General features: G+C 34.1%; 2 protein-coding genes and 2 long non-coding RNA genes across 12 annotated transcripts; 2 read left to right on the forward strand and 2 right to left on the reverse strand.

The window, feature by feature from the left end:
• Positions 1–787: 787 nt before the first annotated feature.
• On the reverse strand, positions 788–12313 carry LOC103869112. 9 transcript variants are annotated; one of them, XR_004457387.1, is made up of 9 exons: positions 4324–4790; positions 3628–4107; positions 3361–3493; positions 3094–3226; positions 2786–3005; positions 2417–2605; positions 1968–2090; positions 1651–1890; positions 788–1175 (listed from the first exon to the last, which is right to left on the reverse strand). It is a non-coding gene; the product is annotated as an uncharacterized LOC103869112 (long non-coding RNA). The 9 variants fall into 9 exon arrangements; XR_004457391.1 differs by lacking the exon at positions 788–1175 and having other exon boundaries at positions 1407–1890; positions 2786–2850; positions 2982–3005; XR_004457394.1 differs by lacking the exon at positions 788–1175 and having other exon boundaries at positions 1407–1890; positions 2417–2683; positions 2786–2850; positions 2982–3005.
• A 193-nt stretch (positions 12314–12506) lies between these two features.
• LOC103869146 (uncharacterized protein DDB_G0284459) lies at positions 12507–14300 on the forward strand. The gene has a single exon (XM_009147209.3). It carries the CDS (start codon positions 12729–12731, stop codon positions 14163–14165), a length of 1437 nt encoding a protein of 478 aa, XP_009145457.2. The 5' UTR covers positions 12507–12728; the 3' UTR covers positions 14166–14300.
• Positions 14301–15209: 909 nt separating this feature from the next.
• LOC103869156 (homeobox-leucine zipper protein HAT4) lies at positions 15210–16608 on the reverse strand. The gene is made up of 3 exons (XM_009147220.3): positions 16342–16608; positions 15843–16221; positions 15210–15753 (listed from the first exon to the last, which is right to left on the reverse strand). Exons 1-3 carry the CDS (start codon positions 16499–16501, stop codon positions 15435–15437), a joined length of 858 nt encoding a protein of 285 aa, XP_009145468.1. The 5' UTR covers positions 16502–16608; the 3' UTR covers positions 15210–15434.
• A 253-nt stretch (positions 16609–16861) lies between these two features.
• LOC117133527 lies at positions 16862–26885 on the forward strand. The gene is made up of 2 exons (XR_004457395.1): positions 16862–23449; positions 24423–26885. It is a non-coding gene; the product is annotated as an uncharacterized LOC117133527 (long non-coding RNA).
• Positions 26886–27662: the final 777 nt, after the last annotated feature.

Here is a 27662-nt window from a genome sequence, read left to right on the forward strand (position 1 = left end):
TCGCTAAAAATGGAATCACGTTGTCGTGCAAAAACCGTAATATCTTGGATTTTTCCGATAAAACCACAAAAATGGATTTTCCGCTAAAACCACAAAATCTGATTGTTCCGTTAAAACCGAAAAAATTGGATTGTTCCGCTAAAACTGCAAAATCAGATTTTCTCACCAAAACCACAATTTTATTTTTTACGTCATATCCATGAAATCATATTTTCCCATCCAAGGAGAAAAGTTCTGTTTTTTGTCTTGCATATACTTTTCGTTCCTGTTGTCAATGTTTTTCGTTTTCTTAGCTTAGGAAAAAGTCTTAGGGGAGGGAAGAAGTTTGGAGATAATTTCATTGACATGGTTTTGCCTTTTGCTATAAAGTATAGCTTTTGGTGTGGAATATATATGTTGTTCATATTTAATTATGATGAAATTAATATAATTTTAGATGACTTGGTCAGCTTATATAAAATTATTTTTCTTTTTGATCAACATGAAAAACTAACTTTTGTATTTTTGCTCTTTTCTTGTATGTAAAGTCTTCTCTACAATCAATAATTTAAGTCACTTTTAAAGTTAATTTAAATTTTGAAATGCAATGATTTACAATATGCTGTAACAAATATTTATTTTCTACAGGTTTCATTTCTTTCATATATCACCACTTTTTAAAATGATGTAACATCACAATACTGTAATTGTTAGAGAGATAGATAATTAAATTATTTAATTTGCAAAATTATTTTCTTACTAAACTGATGGTAGTTTGTCATATGCGCGACTTGCTTACTTGAAAAAAAAAGATGTGAAGAGTACGCCAAAACAAAAATATTGTTTCAACTTGGCATAACTATCATCAAAACTAACACTATTCCATATTTCCATGTTAATATATTAATCACTTTCTTTTATTTGGCTCAACCTTCATACTTTTCATTAACCAAATAGTTTTACACACTATCACTCTTCACTAAGACATTTAACCAACTTGGCAACAGAATACAATATAGGGGCATTATTCTCAAAAGAGATCTTCCTTTGCAATTTTGTCTGCCACTCTATTCTCCTCTCTAGCTTGAAAGGCTACCTTGTGATCTCCTATCTTCAAGATCATGAGTTGAATATCTTGGATATGGGCGTTGAGAGAAGGCCATGGTTACTCTTCTTGTAAAGCTTCCACAGGACCCCTGGAATCAATTTCATAAATCACTTCACAAAACAGAACCTTACAACCTTAAATCTCTTGGAAGATCACTTTCTATTTTCTCTTGGCATATTTTATTAGAGTCCACTTTAAAACGTCTTCTTAAAAAATAAACACAAATATATTTGCCGCATCACAAATGCTTTCTTTATGTGCAACACCAATTGCTGTATCACTAAAATCTGTTGATCATTCCACACTGCAAAATAATTTATGTCCACCATCACGTGCTGTAAGAACTAAAAAAAAGGAATAAGGCGTTGGTAACATGTTCATATTCAATTCTAAAAAAAACATGTTCATGTTTAAAGATTTGTCTGCTCGCACAACACAGAAACAAATTTATATGATCAGGTAACCGGAGAAACATATTTGCATAGGATAAAAGATGGTGTTGCCGCCCAAGTCTGAGACTCCTGTTGTTTCAGGAAAACCAGAAGTAACTCTTGCATTATTACCTGAATATGGTAGCGAGTAACGTCTAGTGGTTTTCTCAGACCCTTGTTGCGAGGGGAAGAAGTGCCATGTAGCCTCAGCTTGCTGTCGCAGATTTAGTAGCTTGCTTGTAGCTTACTCCCGAACTACTATTCTGATTACTATCAATTTGTTTTAATCCTCAGGATGTTCCACCACAGTCTGATTTCATCATTTTTCTCTTCAACCTGGATTTGGCTACTCAATCTCCTCTTTTTTGGAACCTGTCAAGGTTGAACAGAATTCTCAATAACAGGATTATGTATTTTTCTCAAGCCTCGTTTCACCTTTTCTAGATCACCTTGAGGATTCTTTGCTGGTGGTGGTAGCTTTACAGATTGGCTTGTTGAGAATTCTTTGTTGACAAAATCAATCTTCTTCCTGACCAATGCAACTTCTTTCTACTCGTTATCATGCTAAGCTTCTGTATGCAATTCAACCATAGAGCTTCTTAGAGATCAAACATTACAATACTGAGAAGAATCAAATGGTTCCTCTCGTAAAAAAGAAAGAGATTTGATCCACAAAACTCATCTAAGCCCTAGGAACCAGACTAAATCCAGCTTTTCGTGATATTGATCACTTCACCCAACACAAAAGTTACGGAACAAATCACACAGAACCCAAAAGAAAAGTATATTTCTTTCTTTTCAACACAATTGCCAAGTCGTGAAATAAAAATTCAAGTACACATTAAAAAAAAAAACTAAATAAGATTTTAAAATGGGGATGATTAGTTTTCATATATACCTCACGGATCAAGGCAATGCGCTTAGTCTCTTCCTCGAGACAACCAAGCTGAGCTTAAACCCTTTGCCCAATCTCCATCTTCCTCTCTATCTCCTCGTCTTTCGCTCCAGATTCTTCATCGTGTAACTTCTGCTTTTGGAGCTTCGTTTTGATACTCAGTGAAATCCGACCAACGACCCCTTCATGTCACTGAAAGAAACGAATTGGAGCAGCAGACACATCTTTTAATTTTTATACTCTGTTAAGCGGGAGATTGTCTTCCAATAGCTTTTGGAAAATGAAAACGAAAAATGAATGACCTCAGACAAAATGGCAACGTAAGCAGTTAGAACATTGATCGATCCAAGCTGCAAAAAGAGGGGAATGTACCTTTAGATTGACACCAAAGAGTTTCAGATCAGTTGTGGCTTTATCATCTCAGATTCAAGTGAAGCCTGCAATGAAAATAAAGACAGATAAGAGAGAAATATCATGCAAAGAACCTTATGTAAATTTAAATCCAATTTGTTAATGTACAAATGTCAAGCTAAATGCAAAGTACAACACTGCGAAAGGAAAATTTTACGGAAATTTGTATGTCTCATCTACCCTGTTACAGAAAAAAAACCAAAGTTCAATAAACAGGATGCTTTATAAAAAAAGCCTCAAATAGAGTGATGCAAGACAGAGAAGAAGACCTGAAACGCCAACCATTTCTTCTCCTCAAGACTGAGGAAAGGCCGAGTACTCTACCTAAAGTCGGCTGCTTTCCTTTCTGGTTCACAATTCTCAAGCTTTTGATGATTCAATCTGTTCTTGTGCTGATCCACTCTGAAAGAAAACAAAAGTTTGAGTAAATTTTATTAACTTTTGTTCTTCTCTGTTACAGAAAAAAACCAAAGTTCAGTAAACAGGATGTTTTATAAAAAAGCCTCAAATAAAGTGATGCAAGCAGAGAAGAAGACCTGAAACGCCAACCATTTCTTCTCCACAAGACTGAGGAAAGGCCGAGTACTCTACCTAAAGTCGGCTGCTTTCCTTTCTGGTTCACAATTCTCAAGCTTTTGATGATTCAATCTGTTCTTATGCTGATCCACTCTGAAAGAAAACAAAAGTTTGAGTAAATTTTATTAACTTTTGTTCTTCTCTGTTACAGAAAAAACCAAAGTTCAGTAAACAGGATGTTTTATAAAAAAACCTCAAATAAAGTGATGCAAGAAAGAGAAGAAGACCTGAAACGCCAACCATTTCTTCTCCACAAGACTGAGGAAAGGCCGAGTACTCTACCTAAAGTCGGCTGCTTTCCTTTCTGGTTCACAATTCTCAAGCTTTTGATGATTCAATCTATTCTTGTGCTTTTTTATAAAGCATCCTGCTCTGCACCTGATTCCCCCTCGTCACCATTCATTTTGGAAGTCACAAAACCTGGTGCAGCCTCTCCCTCAGTTATATGTTGCAGGTTTGCCTCACCATGGGTCTCTCCACTAACCTTGGAATCTTTCACTTCCTTGTCATTGCTATTCTCTTCTTCCAGATCATCCATGGAATGTTCAGGAGTTGCCTTTGAAGGTAAATCCTCGTGCAACCCATCATCGGCTTGGAAACCGACAATAGCTTCCACAAAGACAACATCAGAAACCAGTAATATATTGTTCTCTACTTGGTCATGGATGATTCTATCGTCTCCAAGCTTCTTCTCTTCCTTCTCTGACCTGCTCAGAAGCATAACCAAAACGAAATCACCAATCATTGCACCAATCAAACAAAAGACTTAAGGTTTGATATAAATTCCAACAACCCTAACAATAAAATAGAGTAGAAACAAAACAATAGCTCAGGATTATCACCACAAACTATAGAGTACTCATCTATTTTCAAAGATATACATAGAAGAAGAATTCATTGAAAATGAAACCATAAAAGCTTACCCGAAAGAGAGGAGAACAGCTTTCTTCTCAGGGGAGACGATTCCATTTTCAGAAAAAGAAAGTGTAGCTGTCTCGCTGACATTCCCTGCACCTGCTTCCCCTTCATCACCATTCATTTGGGAAGTCACAAAACCTGGTACAGCCTCTCCCGTAGTTATATGTTGCAGGCCTCACCATGGCTCTCTCCATTAACCTCTGGCACTTTCACTTCCTCTGAAGGAAAATCCTCGTGTAACCCATCATCGGCTTGGAAAGATTCAGGCTTCGAACTGTCGATAGCTTCCTCAAAGACCTCATCTTTGGTATCCCTCGCATCAACATCAGAAACCATCAATTCAATTCTCTTTACTTGCTCATCGCTGACTCTATCTGCAAGCTTCTTCTCTTCCATATCTGACCTGTTCACAACCATCAAAAAGAAAATCCTTCAGTGAACCAAACGCCACCAAGAGTTCCAAGTGATTCATCACAACCTCCGTCTGAGAACCTGAGAACCAGATTGCTTCTGATCTCCTCTTCCTTCTGACGTTCCTGAAGACGTCATGCATCGTATCGGCCGATCCTTCATTCCCTTAGAACCAGTGAAGATACCACGGCTCAGTTCTGTGAATCTCACGATCTTCTCGTTTCTCCTTTGTTCCTCCGCCGCGGTTCTCTGGATCTCAGACGGAGGTTGAGCCGGCGACGGCAAGGTTTTCTGCGGCAAGCCTCCATGGCTGCGTTTAGATCTCATCGGAATCCTTCGAGATAGAACAACACTTCTTTTAGGATCACCTGATAACGTGGATTAAGAGAGGAAAAGTAAAGGGTTTCACGATTTGATCTAGCAAAATGGGATCTGGAAAAATGAAAAAGGGAAACGTCGATTCTATTGCCTTTCGGATCGCGAAAGGCGTGAAGAAGAACCAAAGCAATGGAGCTGGGCTTGATGACGTGTCAAAAAAAAGTCTCCTGATTGGCTGATTTAGTTGTCCTACGTGGACAGCTTCTCTGATGCTCATATAACCCTTTTAGTATAGGTTAGATAAGTGTCTATAGAAAGGTTTTATATCCCATTTTGTTCATTATTGATAATTGGCTACATAGATTGCACTAAACTTTAACTAAAACATTTGGGTCAACGATCTATTTCCCAACTATCATATATCATCAGATATCTACCAAACTATGACCTCGTTCTAGTTCTCCATGAATTTAAAGTTCTAAACTTATTTCTCTCCGAAGCATAAGTTGTAAATTTATTTTTCTCCAAACCAATTATTCAAAACTTAATAACTTATAGACCATGGTTTTTATTGGTTTACTATTAACCAACCAATTATAAATTAGTTAAATCAATCAAAACTCTAATTTTTATTTAAAAATTTTGTTTTATCAAAAAAAATTAATGAGCAAAAATAAGATTCTCAGAAAAGAATTGATTCATGAACATCCACTCCTTCGTTCGATCTCAAACGGACATCTCAATAACTTTACGTAAGCCATATAATTGATTCATCAAACATAATTCTCAGACAAATTTGTTCTCTTTCTCGTCAAACCCATTAAGTCATCAAGAGAGCAATCAAAGCAATATCCTTATTGATTTTACTATCACACTCAATAAAATTCTTCGGAGATGGTTTGAAGTTTTTGACTGATTTTGGAGCATGGAGTTATTAACTAACACAAATTTTTCTTTTCTTCCTACAGATAGATATAAGAACCTTTATTCTTTGTTAGGCTTCATTCTTTGTAAATCCTTCTAGTTGATGATCAATAAATTCAAAATTTCATCAAAAAAAAACTCATGAATATATTGACAAGCCACCCATAAGGAACCTCAGAGACATGTATTGCCAGACAAGATTCTACAGAGATCACAAAACTAGTTTGCTGAGGAGGAAGTTATAAATAGTCATTTTCCCAAAGTCTTTTAGAAGTAAATCTTTCATAATATTTTTCAAACGGCAAAAAATGTGCGCAATTACCTACTTACAATTTTTTTTCAAGATATCCAAATGAAACAACTTTCCATAAGTCTTTTAAATAGAAACATCGAGAATCATATATACTATTTTCTATATTTTCAAACTTTTGAACTTTGAAACTAGTTTGATAAAAATTCAGATATTTCTTAGTCTTCATTTACTTTGTTATTCAAAATAATTTCAGAATTTTTTTATCATCTTGTATCAACCCTCGTAAATAAGATGACCGATGATTTATCAAAATTTATATAGTGCTAAAAAGCGTCAACCTATTTCTTATAATATTTATAAACACCTAAAATAATTAACTGTGACTTACAAAACAAAATTTATCACATAGTCAGTCTATATATATATATGTGTGTGTTTTCTGAAATTCGAAAAAGTTAGAAATTAAGTCAGAATGATGTTTAGGGCTTAGAGTTTACATAAAATAACGAGGAACCGAAACAAAATATGAAGTATGTGTGAAGGGTAAATCATTTTGATGTTTAGGGTTTCGGTTAATAAGATACACAGAATTTATTTGACACATTTCATAATCCATATATCTGAACTTACATTCAACTATTAAAATAATTTGTATAACTTGTTAAAATTGTGTTATTATTTCATTTTATTTTTATCTTATGTAATTTTATAGAAAATGTGGAAATTTAATATTATTACATTATGTTTTCAGATTGGATTCCACAAACACACATATTTTCCAAAATAAGAAATGTATGATAGAAATTTTCAGTATGATATAAAAACAGTTGTTCATAACATATAGTTAGTGTGATAAAAATAAAGATGTTGATTGTAAATATAGCACAAACAGAAAATTTTATCAAAAATACTTTTTATGTACGTTGTATTGTAAGATGTTGAGTTCGCTGACTAGAGCTATGTATCATGTTTTCAACTTTTGATTGTTAAATTGTTTTCACCTTTCAATTGTTATTTTACCTTTATCATAGACTACAGAATACAAAATTCTAAAAGATAGTATATAGGAAAAGATGGTTTTTGTTTTATTATCATCATGATACAATAGAATAATTAATCATAAAAATGAAATATAGGAAGATGGGTAAAAAAATCTGTAGTATATATAAAATATGCTTTTTGTTTTATTAATATCATAATACAATGGAAATGAAGTTACAAAAGGAAAAATATAAGAGAAAATGCTTGAAAGACTTTGTAGGTACATTAGGTACGTGCATATGGAGAAAACTAATACAGAAGTCAGCAAAGTAAAAAGACATTAAAAACAAAACAAATCTCAGAGAAGAAATAATAAAAAGAAACATTGAACTTCACGTGGTGATGACACATTGTCTTTTTGTTCATCCTCATCCTCCTTGCGCTCCAGGGCTATATATATCTGTTGTCCTCTCTTCTTCTCCAACACAACACACAGGTCTTTCAGTCTTCAATACGAACCTTCCGAGTTTTTCTATACTACGGCCTACTTATGGCAAAAAGTAAGAAAACTCGTAAGGTTGATAGCATAGACCGGATGACCTACCTGATCAAAACCGGAGACAAAATTCAATGGTGGTAATAACAGTCAGAGTCGTGCTTTAGGCATAGAAAACGAGGCAATTGCCTTAGGCCCTCTTTTTTTTTTTTTTGAACACTCTTAGTCCCTCTCTAACATAGTAAATTTTGAGGCTTCCATTTGGAGACTTGTAGCAAATGTTTCACCTAGATGGTCCACGGCCCTAGGCATCCATGTTGTCACTGTTCTTGTCTCTAACCGAAAACTACAGGTTTCTGTGACGAAGCTAATGACTCTCAAGGAAGTAATGTCTGATCGAGATAGCGAAGATGTTATTACATTTTAGATATTGAAAGAACACCAGGTTCTCCATGATTTCTTCCCGCAGTCATTGAATGAAAGACGAACAAATTATGGTTTACTACGTAACAGTGCTAATGGCTTTTGCAGACGCTTTTTAAACTTGAGGATGAGAGCTCGGATGGAAAGAGACTCATGTTTCTATGGAACTCGTTTGTAAGAAAGCAAAGGTAGCTACGTACTTTTCTTACACTTGAATGCGAGATGCATGATAAGTATAGAAAAGGTGATCTGATATATATGCAGAATCTTGAATAGATTAGTCTACCAGAATATATGTCCTAGATCTCATGCATATCTTAATGATTTATTTTGAAGAGATTTTTTCTCTAAATCTCTAGTCAAATTTAAATGCTCTTGGTTTCAGGGTTTTCGCTGATGCTGATGTTTTTTGGGGCATTGTGAAGCGTTTTCAAAGTTTCACAAGGAAGAGTTGATCTATTCCAAACCACTCCACTCGTAAATTTCTCTCAATACAAATAAAATTGTAAAGACACTTGTGTTTCAAAAACATTCAGGTGCTGGAATTTTTTTTTTGCTCAAAATGTTGAACTATGGCTTCTCACCGTTGTCAGTGTCACCATCAACAAGTGCAATCTCATAATCGAGGATAGCAACGTGGACTCAGACAAACCCAACAACAATAACAGTGTGGATCGTTGCAGTGACCTAAACATATACAATACGATGGATGTTAACGATAATAGTGTGGATGGTGGCATTGACCTAAACAGTAATAATAAAACGATGGATGTTAACAAGAATTGTGTGGGTCGTGGCATTGACCCACACAATAACGATTTGATTAGTGTTAGCACTTCAGGGGCGAATCTAGACTTTTATTGTACTGGATGCATCAATGATAAAAAACTTAAAATACATGCAGAAAGAGACTCGAACTTGTAACATTATGGGTGCACACCAAGGATGTTTCTACCATTATACCTATGGAAATTTTAATATTTCACACACAAAAACGTAAATATAAATATTTTAGTGGGTGCACAAGCCCCCGTAGTCTATACTGTGGCTTCGCCCTTAGCAGTAATAGTGTGGATCGTGGCAATCACCTTAACCGTAACGATGTGATGAGTGTTAACAAAAACAGTGTGGATCGCAGCTTTGACCTAAACAAGAAATATATGACGGATGTTAATGAGGACGTCAATGACAACGAAGACAAGTAATAGGAAGATCGATCTTCGAATAAAAGAACCTTTTCATCGGGCTAAACCCTTCATCTCATCTCTCTCTCTTTTATATAATTGTTCAGGACAATGAAAAAACTTGTAGGCAAACTGATTACATTTTTAATTGTAAAAAATGGAGTATGCGCAACTTTTTTCTCTGTTAATTTAAAAAAAAAAAACATTCCCCAAATAAATTGGTGACATTAATAAAGTTTTGCTTCAACTTTTTTCTTGTTCTCTATTGTCTCTCAGTGTATATCCTACTCTTAATAGAATCTATCATCAAATGGGATTCTCAAGCTGAGTTTCGCAAGTTGGATCTCTCAAATGAATACATAAAGGTTTTTGGAATATTTGATTAGTTACAACCATTCTTAATCGTTCCCTTCTGGTAATTGTTTTTTGTGGTTACCCTCTTGGTAAACTTTTTGTAAGCAATTACAAACTCTTCTCATATTAATATAAAATTCACATTTTGCAAAAAAAAAAAAAAACTTATTAATTATTTTGAACTTATGGGGAACATGGAAAGTCTCTAGCTGTTGTTCGACAAAAGTCTTTGGTTTCCATGGGCAGCTCGAAAGAATCAAGCCACATGAAATCTGTTTCGAGCTGTCGAACCAACTTACTGTATGTTTGGCTCGCCTTAGGTGACTATCCCCTTTAAGGTTCTTAGACTAGGCCTTGAAAACAAAGAAAAGTATGTTGTAGACCAATTTCACAGGTGTTCAAGCCTGCATGGGATCTGATTTGTGCAGTTCTGAATAGGTTATGGGGTCGAGAATGTAGGATAACTACTAGGAAGTTAGGAGATTCCTTGTTCATCTTCACTTTTTCCAATGAAACCGCTCGTCAATGGGTATACAACGGGAGTATGGCATACTGTCAAAACACCTGAGATTTCTTGTCTACCGATGTGAATTAATCTTAAAAGTATCCATGATTCTTACTTCACTAGATTAGGTATTAGTCATATATCATCTGGTTTGGGTGAACCGATGCTTAAGCACAACTCGTTTAGACCCAACAAACATGGGAAAGATAAGATATTCTTTGAGAACGAAATGGATTCCCAAAGCAAACACGGCAACATTTACTTGGTTGATGTTGAATATTCATGGATCCCAACAACATGTGAAAGATGTGGAGCCTTTAGACAAGGAAGAAAAAGTGTCTCCTTCCTCTTAAATTGCAAGTTGCTCCATCAAAAAAGCAAACTAAATCTATAAATGAAGAGGCTCAGTAGTTGACATAGTCTAATTGCTACAACACCCTTCCAAAACTATGTGGGAACTGGTTCTGTTTCAGAAATGGCAATCCAGCAACAACAAGTCTATACTTCTCACTCAGCAACAACAAGTGCGGATGTACCTTTAGAGCCTAACCAACTTGTCTTTGCTGCTACAAAAACTGAAAATGAAAGGAAAACTGAGCAAAAAAGGATTGAAGTTGCAACAAAATTTCACTCTAACTCACACACTCCTGGGCAACAAGCTCAAGAGATCACCATATTGCTGCTTGTAAAGATTCAACCTATATTTCTCTCACACAATTATATGAGGTAATTTATATCCCTTTGAAAATCGCTTGAGCTACACTAGCAGTTGGGAACACTGCCCTTCTCAAACAAATGTTATGGAATCAAATCCATCCAAATGCTATTAGTCATCAACCCTCGACACATGATCACTTAATTGGTTTTTACTCGCCTATCATCCAAAACAACCAATGTTTTTTTATTGAACCGAAGATTCATCTAACTTATGGGAAGATAATGGGTTCTAATGAGTTGGCTGAATCCTTTGGTTATAATTTAACTAGAGGAGAATGGTCAATTAAACTAATCCAAAAAATCCAAGATCGGGAATGGACTAAAGTTAGTGTAAAAGGTAAACACATCATTGTGGCGGAAGGAATATAATCACTAGCTCATGTCATTTTTTCTTGTTGTTTAAGCGTTCATTGATTGAGCTTCCACTAGGATTATGTGTTTAATCCGTTACTTGTTGCTTACTTTTCCAAACTTATGGATGCAAATTCCTATAAGTTTAGTTTGAAAAACCTTGTTTCAAAAACAAAAAAAAAAGGTAACAAGGATGGAAAATAGCTCAAAATCTAGAATTGGCTGTAAGTTAAAAGCAATGGTTTTACTTTGTGCGTATAATTCAGACGTTAAGTTGAAGTTCGTTTCGTAAGTTAAACTAACTCATACGTCAACTCTATTAGCTGCAGAAGATTGTCTTCAGTGTTGATGGATATAAAGTATATAAAGGTAGCCGACCAGTGATCCACCGCCCCCATCAAAGTGGTGTCAAAATGATGTGGTGATGATTAGACTCTTTTTACAATTTGACGTGTCAGATTTACTTCAGTGATTCTTGACTAACCCATCAAATCTGAAGCAAAAAAAACTAGTTTTAGAAAACAAAAAAAAAACTAGTTACATCTATCTAAATAAAATATTTACTAAAACCATTACATTTTTTTGTCGACAAAAACCATTAAAATTGAATCGTTACATTATAATAAATGTATTAAACTAATTACTTATGTCAATATGATTTGGTTACTCATTCTGTCATATTCTATTCTGAAATTGGACTATCATTTCTATGTTTTCAGACGGGTACTGCGTAAGAAAAAAGCTTTATCGTTAGCAGACCAAAAGAAAGGAATACAGATTCTTCCGGGGTCATATGCCTACGCGACCTCCCTGTAATATTCTCTATATTATTTTATGTATTATCAAACTAATTACCCTCTTTATTATACACTTTAAAGCTAACAACTTTAATAATCTGCTACCTTTATTGCATTAGCCGACAATGATTATCAGCTGGTATTTCTCTGTTAATTATATTTCATAAATAACTTGTGTTTGCATGTTAAAATAGTACTCCCTCCGTTTTTTATTATAAGTCGTTGTAGAGAAATTTTTTTGTTCCAAATTATATGTCGTTTTCGGTTTTCTATGTAAAATTTATTAGTAATTAATGTTGTATGACCAATGGTAGTATATCTTTTATTTTTCTATTGGTTGAATTGTGGTTAGGTAAATAATTAATGATGTTTTTGCTTAGAAAATATAAGAAATTAATGGTTTTCTTAATCTACGTGCATAACTGTAAAACGACTTATATAAAAAAAACAGAGGGAGTATAAGAAACAAAAAAAAAAAAAAGTTGGTAGTGAATTCACACATCAACTTGGATTTCATATTTTGTTCTCTTCAATGCCTTTCCTATTCTTACATTATATTTCAAACCCAAAAAGAAAACAGAACTTAACCTCTAAGTCTTAGCATTTCTCCACTAACTTGTCTTTCTCTTCTTTCCAAATCATTTTTTCATCCCCAAATAAAGAACCTTTAGGACAAACACCAACTTTCTCTCACCAATGGTGGAAAGAAGAAGCTCCAAGAAGACAACCCAATTGGGTAACAAAGAAGATCAAAACCCTAGAAAATTCTACTCTCGATTCCTCTTCAAAGCCCTTATCCTCGCCGTGTTCTGCTCCATCGTACCTGTCTTCCTTTCTCAGACACCGGAGCTCGCTAACCAAACCAGACTCCTCGAGCTTCTCCACCTTGTTTTCGTGGGACTCGCCGTCTCTTACGGTCTCTTCAGCCGCCGGAACTACGACGGAGGTGGATCAAGCAATAACGACCACAAACCTGATCATAACAATACTAATCCGCATGCCTACGTTCCTAAGCTTCTTGAAGTATCCTCTGTTTTCAACGTGGGTCACGAGAGTGAATCTGATCCGTCCGATGAATCCTCCGGCGATCCCCGTAAGATTCAGACATGGAGGAACAAGTACCACATGAAAAGTCCCGAGGTTGTTCTTTCCAGAGAGAACAAGACTCGGTTCGTTGATCGAGTTGGTTCAGGGGTCAGAGAGAAGCCTCTGCTTTTGCCTGTTCGTAGCTTGAACTATTCTCGTGTTCCTGATGACTCCGGCGGCCCATGGGAGAAAGTGAGATCGAAGAGAGAGCTGCTCAAGAGTCTCGGTGATGATGATAACAGCGATGTGCTTCCTTCTCCTATTCCATGGAGGTCCCGATCATCATCGTCAACGGAGGTTGAATCTCAGACGTCCATAGCTACGGTTGAATCTCAGCCGTTGATCAAGACTCCGGCGAATCTGACGTCATCTTCATCTTCTTCGCGACCTTTACCTAAGCTCACAACTGAGTCCGGTGTGGAAACGGATGAAGACACCGTGAGGAAGCAGAGGTTTCGCCCATCACCATCATCACCTCCTTCTCCTCCGCCTCCGCCGCCGTTGCCGGCGTTTTACAACTCGGCTTCGAGAAAGGAAAATTCTTTTGGAGTTAACAGGATGGAGTCTAGAGAATCATCAGTTCAGAAGAAGAAGTTTCCAGGCGGTGAGTTTCATCCTCCGCCGCCTCCGCCACCACCACCTCCGATGGACTACTACAAGTCGCCTCCGACGAAACTCAGAGCAAGCAGCGAACGGAGAAAATCTTCGGAGCAAAAGATGAAAAGAAACTCTCCTAAAAAGGTGTGGTGGTCTGATCCCATCGCTGAATCGAAGGAACATAGGGTTACTAGAGAAGAAGACACGGAGAAGAATAATGATGGAAGAGGTTTCTTGGGGAGCAAGGCAGGTGACGAATCGGAGGATGATGAACACAGCGAGGTCGAGGAGAAGAAGATAGAAAAAGATGAAGGAGCTTGTGGTAACAACAGTGACGTGGACAAGAAGGCTGATGAGTTCATTGCAAAATTCAGAGAACAGATTAGGTTGCAAAGAATCGAATCCATCAAGAGGTCTACTAATAAGATCTCTGCTAATTCTTCAAAGTAGAATGTATTAAATATGTTTGGATAACAGACGATAAATAATGTTTTCAATTTACTCTGGTCCTCATCATCAAGAGGAGGTCTACTTATATATGTTTAGGCAGAAAGATAGGAATTGGAATTGAGATTTATGAGATTAGAACTCAAATTGGTTATACATACTGTCATACGATTATACATATTATATATTTCACTACCAAGAATAATGTTTTGATTATCTGTCTTCACAACTGGTCTTATCCAAAATTGGAATTTAAAGAACAGCATGATAAACTACAACAAACCTAGTTGCTTGTTTAGTAATGGTGTCAGCATACTTGTTTGCTTGGCATCCCCGAAATTGGAAGGATGGTTGTAGCAAACTCCTTTGTTTGTTCAAGATAACTTGGATATGGATGTGCAGTCTAGTCTAGATCATTCTTGTCGTGGGGATTTTAACTGATTGCATCAAGATGGTCGAATCACTTTCAGAACATAACTTCTGAGAAACCCAAAATATCAAGCCCAGCATTGGCCCAAACCAGAGCAATTGCCTCTCAAGCAAGTCCAAAGTCTCTGGAAATGCTTTTTCTCCAAATCATTTGACGTCTCTTTTGCATCTCGGGAGCACCTAATGGCCCATTTGCTCATCCTTCATGTTCATCATTAAGGCCTAGGTCCGGTGCATACCCATTTCTAGAACAACAAGTGGTATGAGAATGACCATGTGTTTTTTTTGGGATCAACAACAATTTGGTAATGTCCTCTTCAGGGGTATGTTGTAACAAAAACACCAGTATATGTGGTCCCAAACTAAATAATTATATAGTACCACTTTTCTCATTTTAATCACTTACAAATAAAAATTTGCTGATAAGACTATTAGAAATTTGAACTATCTTTAGCTCACTATTTGATATTTAAACAATCACTAATCAATCGCACGTCTTGGTTTGTCGCAAGACGCTAGTTAACTTAAAAGTTAAAGCTAGATATTATTCTTACAAGGAAAAATTACTCAATATATTTGTCGAAATTAATAATTGCAATAACCGCCTCCCCCACCAAATAAAAAAAACTGTTTCAAGTAATAAATATCGAATAATTGGCTGTAATTGTAAACATCTGTTGTTACTTGTTAGCATCAACATGATGATTTAAGGGAGAAAATATTAATGTATTTTTTCTAAAAATAGTACATACTACTTGTTGACAACAACTACATGCATCTGGTCCCCAAGAAACTGAGTAAAATGACCGGAATGCCTTTTGGTTGCAAAACTAGAGAGAGAGACTAGGACCGAGGACGAAACGCGTCAAACGTCAAGCCGTGAGAAACCCTCGTAGCAGGAGCCCATGGATTGACCGGCAGCGACCTCTGGTGGTGTCCGGACGCAGCAACTTGAGGTGGTGGTGGTGGGACCGACACGTGTTCACATGAAGGGCACATGGTCAGTGTGGTGGGTGGGTTCATGTGCATGTAGAACTGAGGAGAGAGCTTAAGCGACCTCAGCTCCGTTACCTCTTTCTGTAGCCGACGGTTCTCTTCCGTTAGATTCTCGCAGCATCGCCGTAAGAACTCGCAGTCAACCTCCGTCTGCTTCAGCTTTGTCCTGTTCAAATTACCAAAATACCCCCTTATAAGTAAACCAAAATTAAAAGAAAGATCTATATGGTCTTTCTAAGTGTTGTGTTTCCTTACCTTGCTCGTCTGTTCTGAAACCAAACTTCCACTTGTCTTGCTCTTAATCCTAATTGCTTAGCCAAAGCTTGCTTCTGCTTCGGGTTGAGAGTGCTGTGATCCTTGAAGGTCTCTTCGAGAATAGCAGACTGATCTTTGGAGAGTCTAAGCTTCTTCCTCGAGTTATCACCGTCTTCATCGTCACTGATACCTCTTGAGCCTTGCGGATCTGTGTCCTCTTCTCTCTCGCTCCTTTTACCGGTGGAGCTCGAGACTGTGCTGTTCGGAGAAGATACTCCGGCGTCTTTGTCGCCGTATTCCGCCGTAGAAGGTGGTTGGTTCACGTCGATTCCACGGATGAAGGTTCTTGTTTCTACACGACTCGAATCTGAGTATGGAACTGCATGCATCAGATTAAAAAGGTGAGACCTTTGAATAGTTTTCCCGGAAAATATATTTTTCTTTTTCTCGGGAAAAAATAAAACAGAGGAACATATATATATGGAAAGCTATAACGTACCTGAAGAATTAAAACTCTCGTTGAAGGAAGATCTTCGAAGTAATCCAAAAGAAGAAGAAGATGGAGTAAGAGAAACAGATGGGTTAGATTTGAGATTCATTTGTTTCTTGGGAAGATTCAAGCCTAAGCTCAGACCCAGATCGTCTTTCTCAAACATCATCTTTTCAGAAAGAAAAAAAGAAGACTTTTCTTAGGGTCTTCTTTTGCACTAAAGTTTTCTGCTTTCTTTTGAGAGAGAGAGAGAGAGAGAAGAAATGATGAAATGAGAAGTGAGGAAGGGAATGATTAATATAGAGAGGTAGAGAGAGAGAATGATGTTATTTTTTTATAAATAAAAATATTAAAAAAATTCAATCATGAGTGTGTGACTAGCTGGGGGCAAAACAATTATTATTTAAGTAGAATTAATTATTAAAACTTTAAGTTCATGAAAATAATTTTATAATCACAAACTTTGCTTCTTTGTCCCCCTCTTGTAACTCTCTCAACCGAAGCAAATGATCAAATCTAAGAAATATGATAAAATATAGTCACACTAGTAATGATTATGTCAAAGATACATTAACATTCTTAGTCAAAGGTTATATCAAACCATCACTAATTTTTAGGATATTCATGACTTTAGAATGGACGGACATATCTTCCTCTTGATTAATATACAAACAAATATCACGAGAACAAAATCTACTAATAATAAATGTTTTATTTACAATTTTTGAACTGCGGTACAGGTATTTCCTTCTCTTTTTAATCCACCCAACTGTTATAATTTTCAAAATGATTAAATTGTTACGTCGTGAGTGAATTTGAACTAGTCAAAAAAAAAGTTATACAAATATCTTTGAAAAGTAATTGGACATTATATTTTCAAGATACTATGCAACAACCTTACAGAATTACCATATACACTAGTCAAATTTTAATAATTTTCTAGGTATTTATTAAGTTTTTGCACGATTTGACTGTATTTTAAGAGAATACTACTCCATGTCTTAAGTAGAAATGATAATGCAAATCTATGATGTTGATTGCTATTGTCGAATAAAAGAGTATAAAAATGATTACCCCATCTTAATGGCCTTAAAAGGCCAAGAGTCACGCTTGTTGCACTCTTTTAAACCTTTACTTTTTCACTTTTTGTTTTGTTTATAATCTTACGAAACTTTTTTTAAGCATTACTTATCAAGTTAACTAATGAAAGCCAAATAAAACGGTTGCATTGAATTCAAACTTCTTTTGTGAGAAAAGAAAGTAATGAATTCAAACCTCTTTCAGATTTTCTGTTCTAACGCATGAGTCGACCGCATGAATTTTGTCGTTGAACTACTTAATGACCAAAACAGTACTCTAGACTACGAAATAAAATAATGGTAAGCCTTATTGATAAATATAATGATGTTGGTGATGATGAGAGAGTCATCATATGCCATAAATGTTTGTCTATGTGGTAGTCATGATCTTAATTAATTAAAAACAAGTATTTGTGGTTGAAATCCAAGAAATTATTTATCAAAATATGCAGATAAAATAATCTATTTATATTTGAAAATTACTTTTAAACTATTTTACAAATATAATACTAACTATTTACTTTTAGTAATTTTTTATTTATGCTTATTTTTGTTTTAATTTATATAACAACGTCACTTTCATGTTTATATCAAAATCTATGTCATCAACTCATTTTATAAAAAGTAACGGATTAACTAAAAATATAAAATGTTAAGATTTTAAATACAAACGAAAATTAAAATAATTTTTCAATACATATTGTATTGAAAACTGAAATATTTTATTTTAAATGTAGCAATTTATTATAACATTAATATTAAACGTGGTCTCAAATCTCAAATCAAATTTTACTATTGCACTGTATATTGACCATGGTTAGACGCCGTAATGAAAAATCATTTTAAAATGAAGTTGTTACTTGTGAAATTATACAAGTATTTAAAATCTTTTTAACAATTTTATAATGGCACAGTTATATTTTGTTATCATAGTCATAGAGGTCGACTAATCAACGTCAAAATAGGTTCCCTTAATTAGTTGCACCAAGATTTTTCTTCCCTTAAAATCCTTAAAGGTAAATCAATTCAGCATTAACAGTGAGGGTCCCAATGACAAGCTAAAAGAAGAGATGGATCATAAAAACTGAAAAAGAATTGGACGGTCACGATTGGACACCGAGAAATAAAAGTCGAGAAGAAATCATACGGTTCAGAAACGTTTTCAATGTTGGCCCCCACTTAATCCAGCTATATGCTATGACAACCATCAAATATGAATTGGATCGATATGATTGGAATCAGACACACATATCTTTTCGTCGATATGATTTTCATAATCAATGTGGGTCCATTTCATAGTCGTTTTTTGTATGTGCAACTACAATGGTCACATACGAGCCAGATTTTGAAAAGAAGCTTCAATTTTTTAAAAAAATTCTTGGGAAAGATGTGTGTTTAAGTAAATAAACGTTTTTTTCTTGTTTGAGAAAAATAACATTAAAAATAACGAAAATAACATTTTCGTTTAGTGTTAAATAAAGATTTTAAAATTAGCCTTTATTATTACTAATAAATACGGAATAAAATTTTGTTTACGTGGAGGACAAAAAAATTGTATTTTTGGCATGAGAGACAGAAATAAAACTTGTTTGCCATATTTTTATTTCAAATTTTTTATTAATTAGGTTTTTTTGCTCGTAGCAAAACTGATTTTAATATTTGAAAAAATCTATTTGAATTTTGAATGTTTCGGTTAAAGTTTTGGACCAAAGATATGAATTTGTTACACCTACATATTCAATTTACTATGGATACACGGTGAATGGACAAATCTTTATTATATCGATTTCCTAGCGATCTAAATTTGCGAATATTTTCACCAACAAATTGTTCACCTCTTAAATAAATTTAATGATTCGACAAAATCTGCATATTTGATGCTCAATTAAATTTTTTTGAAGACAACCACCACAGAAGTGTGTGGTTTAGATAAGATCTTGTATTTGATAAACACATAATTGTGGCATGTTTAGGATTCTGTTTTTGTGAACACAAATTGTTTTAGGTATCAATATTTGATTTTAGATCTATTTATTTCCTTGTTGATGTTAATTTCCATCGACAAGATGGATGATTCTACATTCTGAAGGCCAATAATCATTCAACAAAATAATGTTTGCCCCATAAAAACATGATGGCTTTTTATAGGCTATCCATTACATAAACAAAAAAAATGATGACAAATTTGACAATGCCATTGTATGATAACATTTGTAATAATATGACAATGAATTGTAAGATACATTTTCAATAACATTATAATAAGATACATTATAATAAGTACATATTTGCTTCTCAAATTAAACCCAAATTATTTTTATATTTAACAATAGGTAGATATACTTTCCACTTTTGAAAAAATGTTGCGGCTTATATTTAAAAATAAATCTAAAGATTGACCGCATATTTGTGCGGATGTTGAATTTTTTTTTATAAATTGATATTTATTTTTCATAACTAGTATTATATATTTTATATGTGTCACCATATAACTAATCGCATATTCGTTATTTGAATAATTTTAGATACATCATAATCGAACGCGAATCGAACCGAATAATATGATTACTTTTGGTTACTTTTATTTTTAATACAAAATAACCGAATCCATTTTGAATACATTGGTTATTTGAAGAAAAAATCTAAATGCTTATACATCAGAACCGAATCCAACCGGACTTGAGAAGGTCCGACTCGAAACCCATCAAAAAAATTTATAATACCCTAAAGGAGCCTAATTTCAATACTCAAAACTAGATATCCGGAATATGACTTGTACCGAAGCATATATCCAAATACCCATGCATAACCAATTCTGTAAGAGATTATTTAAAAGAATAACAAATATTTCTAAACCGTTTTGAATTTTTGTCACAAAATAGAGCAATTTCATTCGGACATGTCAAATTATTATGGTTAAAATGAAAAATGTAAGACCCGATCCCGGACACTCGTCCGACTTGGACCTCACACGACCGAGCCATAGGCGACCGGTCCGGTTTGATTCATTTTAAGTTCTTATCCAGTTTAAGTTTAATGTCCAAGTAAGGTTCTAACCAGGGATTCTCTAACTGATAAATCAATACTCTGAAGCAACAAAAAGTCTTAAGTCCGCTCTGTAAGGTTTAATGTCCAAGTAAGGTTCTCCATTTGTTGAGGCATACAATAATAGATTCTGGATGTGTTAATTCTAGAAGTATCTTAAAAAAAATTATACCAGTAAAAAGGCTAGTTAATAAAATCAGGTTTTAAGATTTCTACAAATATGGATCTAAAAAATTGTAAATTTATTCATACCTAATTAATCAATATACAAATAATAAACGAGTATTTGCTTCAATTCGCTAATTTTACTCTTTAATTTATTTGCTTTCTTCAAGTTAGTTCTCGTTCGTTCATAGCAGAATGATGCTAACTATTCATTTCAAGGTTGTTCATGCATTCCCATATAATGATCACTCTCATAGCTACATGGACATGGTCGTACACTCAAATTTTCTATTCCAAAGATAGTTGAAAGCAATTATTAATATAGTTATATGTTAATTCAAGAAATGTATTAAATCTCTACGTACCAATATACTCGATTTGCTGAGGCGAATAATAATAGAGTTTGGATGTGTTAATCCTAGAATTGTCTTAAATCTCTGTGTATTAGTAATAAAAAAAGACGGATTTTGAAACTGCCATAAATCTGAGTCTAAAATATTATAAATTTATATATTCACATAATCAATATACAAACCCTAAATGTATATTTGTTTCAATTTGTTTTGCTCTTAAGTTTGTTTGATTTATTCATGTTAGTTTCATTCATAAGAAAATGATGTTATCTACTCATTTCAAGGTTGCTCAGACATTCCTGTTTAGCGGCCACTCCCATAGCTACATACATGGACATGGACGTACTCAAATTTTCTCTTCCAAGAGTGATTGAAAGCAGTTGTCAACTCGTGTTTGAACCGATGTGGTACGATTCAAAGAGTGCGAACCTCATTTCTCTCTTGTAATATGAAGGGCCGACGAGATTTCCTCAAACTATCATATAGCATCAGATGTCTCCCAAACTACGATCTCGTTCTATTTATCCCTGAATATAAAGTTTCAATCTTTGTTAAATTTTCATACTTATATCCCCACGTATATAAAGTTCGAAATCAAAGTGCCCATAGAAGATAGTTTAAATTGGCATATTGGTTTAAACCAAACTGTAAATCATTTCAAACCGTACTTAACCAAATTTAAACCCGATTAAAACCCAAAATTTTATATAAAACCAAAAAACCACCCGATTTAGAACCAGGCCCAATTAAATTATTAAACGATGACCAACTAATTTAATTGTTCTATCACAAACAAATTCATTAATATAACCAAATTTGTGTTTAAAAATTAAACAAATCCATTAAATGATTTTGTTTCTTCTTCCTCGTGCAGGGTAGATATGATTTAAGGTTTGTTTTAAACCAAATATGAGTTTAGATATGAGTTTAGTTTCTTTGAAAAACCCAAAAAACCTAGACCAAACATCATGTCACTCTTGACTTGAGACTGAAACTAAACTCATATTTGGTTGAAAAACCCATAAATCCATTTATTGTTCATCATCTCTTTTGTTTGGAGTCATAAAAAAAATCTCTTTCGTTTGGAAAGCAACCAAATATCAATTGCCATTGTAATATTTTAATTGTTATTGTGTGAAGAGTCTATAGCAGATAAAGCTTGAAACTTTTTTCAGAAACAAAACATCTTCGCCAATTAAAAAAAAGGTCTAGACTATACACGTCTATTGATCAAAAACAGAAAAAAAAAAAACAGAGATATGAATTGTTTCATTTATAAGCACTGTTCATCATATTATTTTCGTTTGGAAAGCAACCAATTCGTGTTACTTTTCATCGTCACTTTCGAATACTGTTCATTGTTGAGTCATGAATATTGTTTTAACACAAAGAAAGGGTTTTAGGGTTCTTAGTAATTTCAAATAAATTGTTTTGGCGATTTTAGTTTTGTGGGATTTACTAAAAATGTATTTTTGGGTTGGGTTTTATATCTGGTCAGGTTTTATTTTATCTAGGGTAAGATTTGGTTCTGTTTGGTTTACTATTCTGAATTTAAGATTTTTAATTAGGTTTGACAAAACCGACATATTTGGGGAAATAAAGTCACAATTTTATATTCGGAGATAAATAGAACGGAGTCATAATTTGGAAGACATATAATGCTATTTGATAGTTATTGTGGAGAAAGTTTGATTGACGAGTTATTGTGGAAGACAAAGTTTGATTGACGAGTTATTGTGGAAAAATAACTCGTCCACCCTAATAGAAATTGCAATACTTGCATGTTAACCAATAAAAGATAGAGGATGATTGGTAGCTGCTCTAGGTTCTGTAGACAGCTACAAATATTTCACAGCCATAAAAATTTGTCAATCAAACTTTGCTTTATTTTTTTAAAACCTACAGCTGAATTTCTTTTCTTTATTTATTTTTGCTGTAGACAACACTTTATCAACAGTTTAGAAACGAAACTTTAGAAAATTTTAAGAGTTCTGTGAGTTTTATAACATATAATTAATGTTTATTAATTAGATTTTCTTTTAAGAAAGCAAACCGAAAATTCTACAGCCACAATAAAATTATACAGCTTAAATTCTATAGTAAAAAAATAAAAGCTACAGACTTAACCAATCAAACCCATAAGCTCTGAGGTTGTTTTTTCCACTTGTGTCATCTTCTCTAGTGGAAATGGAAACCATAGTTGCCTATTATTACTTTTAATTATATTTACTGATTTACGGAAACTACATGTTACTCAGTATTTCTCTGTTTGATTCAGAGTTGTAGATCTTAAAATGACTGGATTTTAGTTAGAAAAATTGTTTAGAAAGAATCAAAAAAATAGAGGTGGAGTTCACGTGAGGATGCAGAAAACAATGGGGACATTCTTAGAAAAACAGGAGTAAACATTAAAAAAAAAATTCAAAAAAGAAAACATTAGAATTGTATTTATTGTAAAAAATATATTATAGAAAGGTGTAATGTAATATTGATATCTTTTCTTTTAAAAGACGAATAGAGAGAGAAAGAGAGAGAGAAAGTAGATCCGCTTTTGGTTCCGGCGGACGGCCGGCGCGTCAGCGCGCGTGCCGTCGCCGGAGACCGTAGTCCTTCCGTTTAAGTTGTCCCTTTTGCTTCTCCGTCGTCTCCTCTCTCAGATCGTCTTGTCTGAGCCCTAGTCCAGGCCATATATCGTCGTTCATCTCCGGGAGGTAACGATCTCAACGGTGGCTCTGTTTCTGGTGTTAAGGCGCGGTAGTGTGGAGAGGATGGTGTGGTGAAGTTGTCCGGTAGTTTCAGTTTCGTTTCCGGGAGACAGAGGCTCAATAAGCTCTGTCGCCGCCGGCTCTTGCTTCCGGGAGGAGGAGGCTTCCTCAGCTCCTCTTTCGCCGGCTTTGTTTCCGGGGTGCCAAGGCTTCTATAGCTCGGCGTTTTCGGCTCTAGGTGTTTTATGTCCGTCGTAGACTAGGGTTTGTGGTCCGATTTTGGGTCGGGTTTGGTTCTGAGGTTATGTGGTTCATGGCTTTGATCTTTTGGAGGAACTCTTGAATAGATCGAGAAGGCGATCCATGGAGAAGATAAAGCGGGGACAAAAAAAGGTGGTTCGGTGGAGGCTCGCGAGTGAATCGAGCTCCGGCGTTACTAGGGTGCGATGGATGGTGCCGGCGGCGCTTCAGTGAGCACTCGGTCAGGTTGAGGCGGATGGGACGCGTGTCGTCCCCGAGGAGGAAGATCTCATCACGTGTTTGGGCCTCCTTGATGCGGGTCTGTTTAAGTCGTCCGGGCCTCTATCTGTTTGGGGCGTAGGCCCTTGTAGTTGGTAGTAGTTGGCCATGTGTTGTTTGGGCCTTATGTGTTATATCGTTTGGGCTTTTGCCTTTGTAATTGCTGGGCTTGGACTCTTAATTTCTAATAATAAAATCTTGACGGAAAAAAAAAAAAAAGAAAGGTGTAATGTAATTTATAAATAGAACATCAGATATCTAGTACTGGTATCACATTAAGCGGAAAAAGGGGAAGAGAAGAAGAAATAAAAAAGAAAGTCACGTGGACCCAACATGATATGAGCCAGTGAGAGGCCTCGAACCACGTGACGTTCACACACGCTAGTGTCGAATTGTCGGTTCACGCGCTGACAGAAGAAGTCATGACAATCATACGATACTGCTTGTTCGTCCCTAAAAACAGGATAGTCCATGACCATTCCCCATCATGAGCCTCTCTTCTTCTTTTTTAATCCTATTTCGTGTTTTGCCCATTTAATAATAGTACTGCGTAATGACTAAAGCATGGCCTCCGTTAATGGGGAAAACGGCTTATTCATGCCCGAACTAGGGATTGTTGAGAAAATACATACCTCAACTTTTACTGCAAGTCAAAACATACCTACACTAATCAACAATTTAAAATTCATGCCTGAATTATGGATCGATAAAAAAATACATACCCCAACTCTTATTGCATGCCAAAACATACCTTAACTAATCAAAAATTTGAAATTTATGCCTAGTCTTTAGAAGTCAACGCCAATTTCAATCTATACTATTATTTGCGAAGTAAATTTTCGCAACGGAGCTCTCCCGTTAAAAATTAGAGTAGCTAAAATCTATGTTACCCCTAATAAATTTTTATATATATTCTATTATATAATAAAATGAATTTTATTTGCGAAGTAATTTTTCGCAACAGAGCTCTCACGTTAAAAATTAGATTGACTAAATTCTATGTTACCCTTAATGAATTTTTAAATAAAATGAATTTTATTTTAAAAATCTTATATATTTTTTAAAAATAATTATGATGATTCTTATATATTATGTTGTTATCTTAAAATAATATTTTACTATTATAAAAGTAAAAAAATTAAAAGAAGTTATTTTTTACAATATTATATTTAAAAAAAAAGATAATTCTTATATATACAAATATATCTTAAAATCACTTCTTAGAAAATATCCTTATACAAATATATTGCTCCATTAATATTTACTTAGATATTATTTTATCTTAAATTTTAACTTTCAAAATAGTAAAATATTATTTCAAGATAACAACACAATATATAAGAATTATCATATATTTTTAAGAAAATATAATATTGCAAAAATCATGTCTCTTAATTTTTTTTACTTTTACAATAGTAAACTATTATTTTAAGATAACAACACAATATATAAGAATCATCATAATTTTTTAAAAATATATAAGATTTTTAATATAATTTTTTTATTATTATATAATAGAATATATATAAAAATTCATTAAGGATAACATAAACTTTAGCCACTCTGTTTTTTAACGTGAGAGCTCCGTTGCTATAAAATTATTTCAAAAATAATAGTATAGATTGAAATTAGCGTTGACTTCTAAAGACTAGGCATAAATTTCAAATTTTTGATTAGTTAAGGTATGTTTTGGCATGCAATAAGAGTTGGGATATGTATTTTTTTATCAACCCATAGTTCAGGCATGAATTTTAAATTTTTGATTAGTGTAGGTATGTTTCGACTTGCAGTAAAAGTTGAGGTATGTATTCTCTCAGCAACCCCTAGTTCGGGCATGAATATGCCGTTTTCCCTCCGTTAATGATACAGGTTCGATCCTACACAGTTCCACGTACACTTTCGGCTTGATTGGAAACAATTTTATTGTGTTTTTTAACCAAAAAAGCTTTCATATTTTAAAAATTGAGGTTTTTTTTCTTACCAAAAAAAAAATTGAGGTTTTTTATTTTTATTATAACAGCTGAGAAAATGAATTAAAAAAAACCGAACCCATTAACCAATTTACAAAAACCGATCCAACTCTAACCCTAGTAAACGACAAACAACAGAACAAAATAGAAGATCATTTGCCAAACAAGCTCACCGGAGGCAAACTGAAGAGAGGCTATATCGGCTAAACCGCCAATTCTAGGAGCCGAGCCGAAACAGAGGAGTTGCTTTCGTTTGGAGACGAAAACCAAAGAAAAAGAGCAAAGGTGAGAAACCACCACTACCATACACTACAAGAAATATGTATATTCTTAACGCGGAAAATATGTTATAGTAGGTGTTTCATAACGAATTCATAAATGCTATGTTATCGGTAGCCATTATAGGTTCTCTATGATAACATTTTTTTAAACGGCACGAAATATGTAGATATGATAGTAATATTTGAATGTTATTATTAATTTAATTATAACACTACTTTTGTACTATGATAGGTCATTCTACAATAAATAATAATAATTCTAATTTAAAATAAAATAAAATAATTGAAATTTAAACCGGAAATTGTTTTATAATTAAAAATAAAATAAATATTATTTTATAAATTAAAATTGGTTTACAAATAAATTTCGATTTACAAAACTAAATCAGAAATTAAAAATAAAGTCAAACCACCACAATTCTAAGTCGATTTACACTAAACCAAATTAAAAAGAAAACTACACCTAAAAAAAATAAAGACTCCAACCGTGAGTTGAGTGTTGCAACCATTGCTTAGTTCTCACGAGCCATCTCTGCCACGTTTGATACTCCATTTCCATATTGCTCAACAGATTCTCGAGCTCGATGTTCTTGCTTACTGCTCTTAATATCTGTGGTTTAATGTGATCTTATCATATATGTTAGAGTATGTGGTTTAGGGTTTATGGTTAAATTTTTGAAATAGGTATATGGTTTGAGATTAAGTTTTGAAAATTTTTAAGTTTATAGTTTTATATTTAAGATTTGGTGTTCAAGTTTTAAATTAAGATTTTATGGTCTTTAAAAAGATTATGATTAAGAGTAAAGTTTAGTTTTGTGATTTAGAGCTTGACTGGTTTTCTCGCTACCACCCGCAAACGCAGCTTTTGCGGTTGGTAGCGGTTGACAGCGTTTCAAAACAATCATACAAACCGCTACAAATCGCTTCAAACCACTCCGAACTTCTTAAATTCAAAAGCTGGTTCCAGCTAGCGTTTGCGGTTGCGGGCGGTTGCGGGAGGATAATTTTTTTTTCTTTTTTTTTAAAACCATATAAATGCAAAAATAAAAATATTTAATAAATTTTTAAAATGGAATTATAAAAATACTAAAATATATCTATTATATTTTAATTAATATTATAAAATTTTAAAATAAAAATATTTTCTATAATCTTAAAAATTTTAAACTATAACTTTGAAAATATAATTTACATATTTATTATAATATTATGA

The sequence above is a fragment of the Brassica rapa genome, chromosome A01, assembly GCF_000309985.2.
Source record: "Brassica rapa cultivar Chiifu-401-42 chromosome A01, CAAS_Brap_v3.01, whole genome shotgun sequence".
NCBI classification, from domain to species: Eukaryota; Viridiplantae; Streptophyta; class Magnoliopsida; order Brassicales; family Brassicaceae; genus Brassica; species Brassica rapa.

Excerpts from the sequence above, each read along its gene's own strand:
- LOC103869146 (XM_009147209.3), top strand. The coding sequence starts at position 12,729 with ATGGTGGAAAGAAGAAGCTCCAAGAAGACAACCCAATTGGGTAACAAA.
- LOC103869156 (XM_009147220.3), bottom strand. The coding sequence starts at position 16,501 with ATGATGTTTGAGAAAGACGATCTGGGTCTGAGCTTAGGCTTGAATCTT. Across the intron at positions 16,222-16,341 it reads CGAGAGTTTTAATTCTTCAG|TTCCATACTCAGATTCGAGT; the intron begins GTACGTTATAGC and ends TGATGCATGCAG. Across the intron at positions 15,754-15,842 it reads TTTCAGAACAGACGAGCAAG|GACAAAGCTGAAGCAGACGG; the intron begins GTAAGGAAACAC and ends TAATTTGAACAG.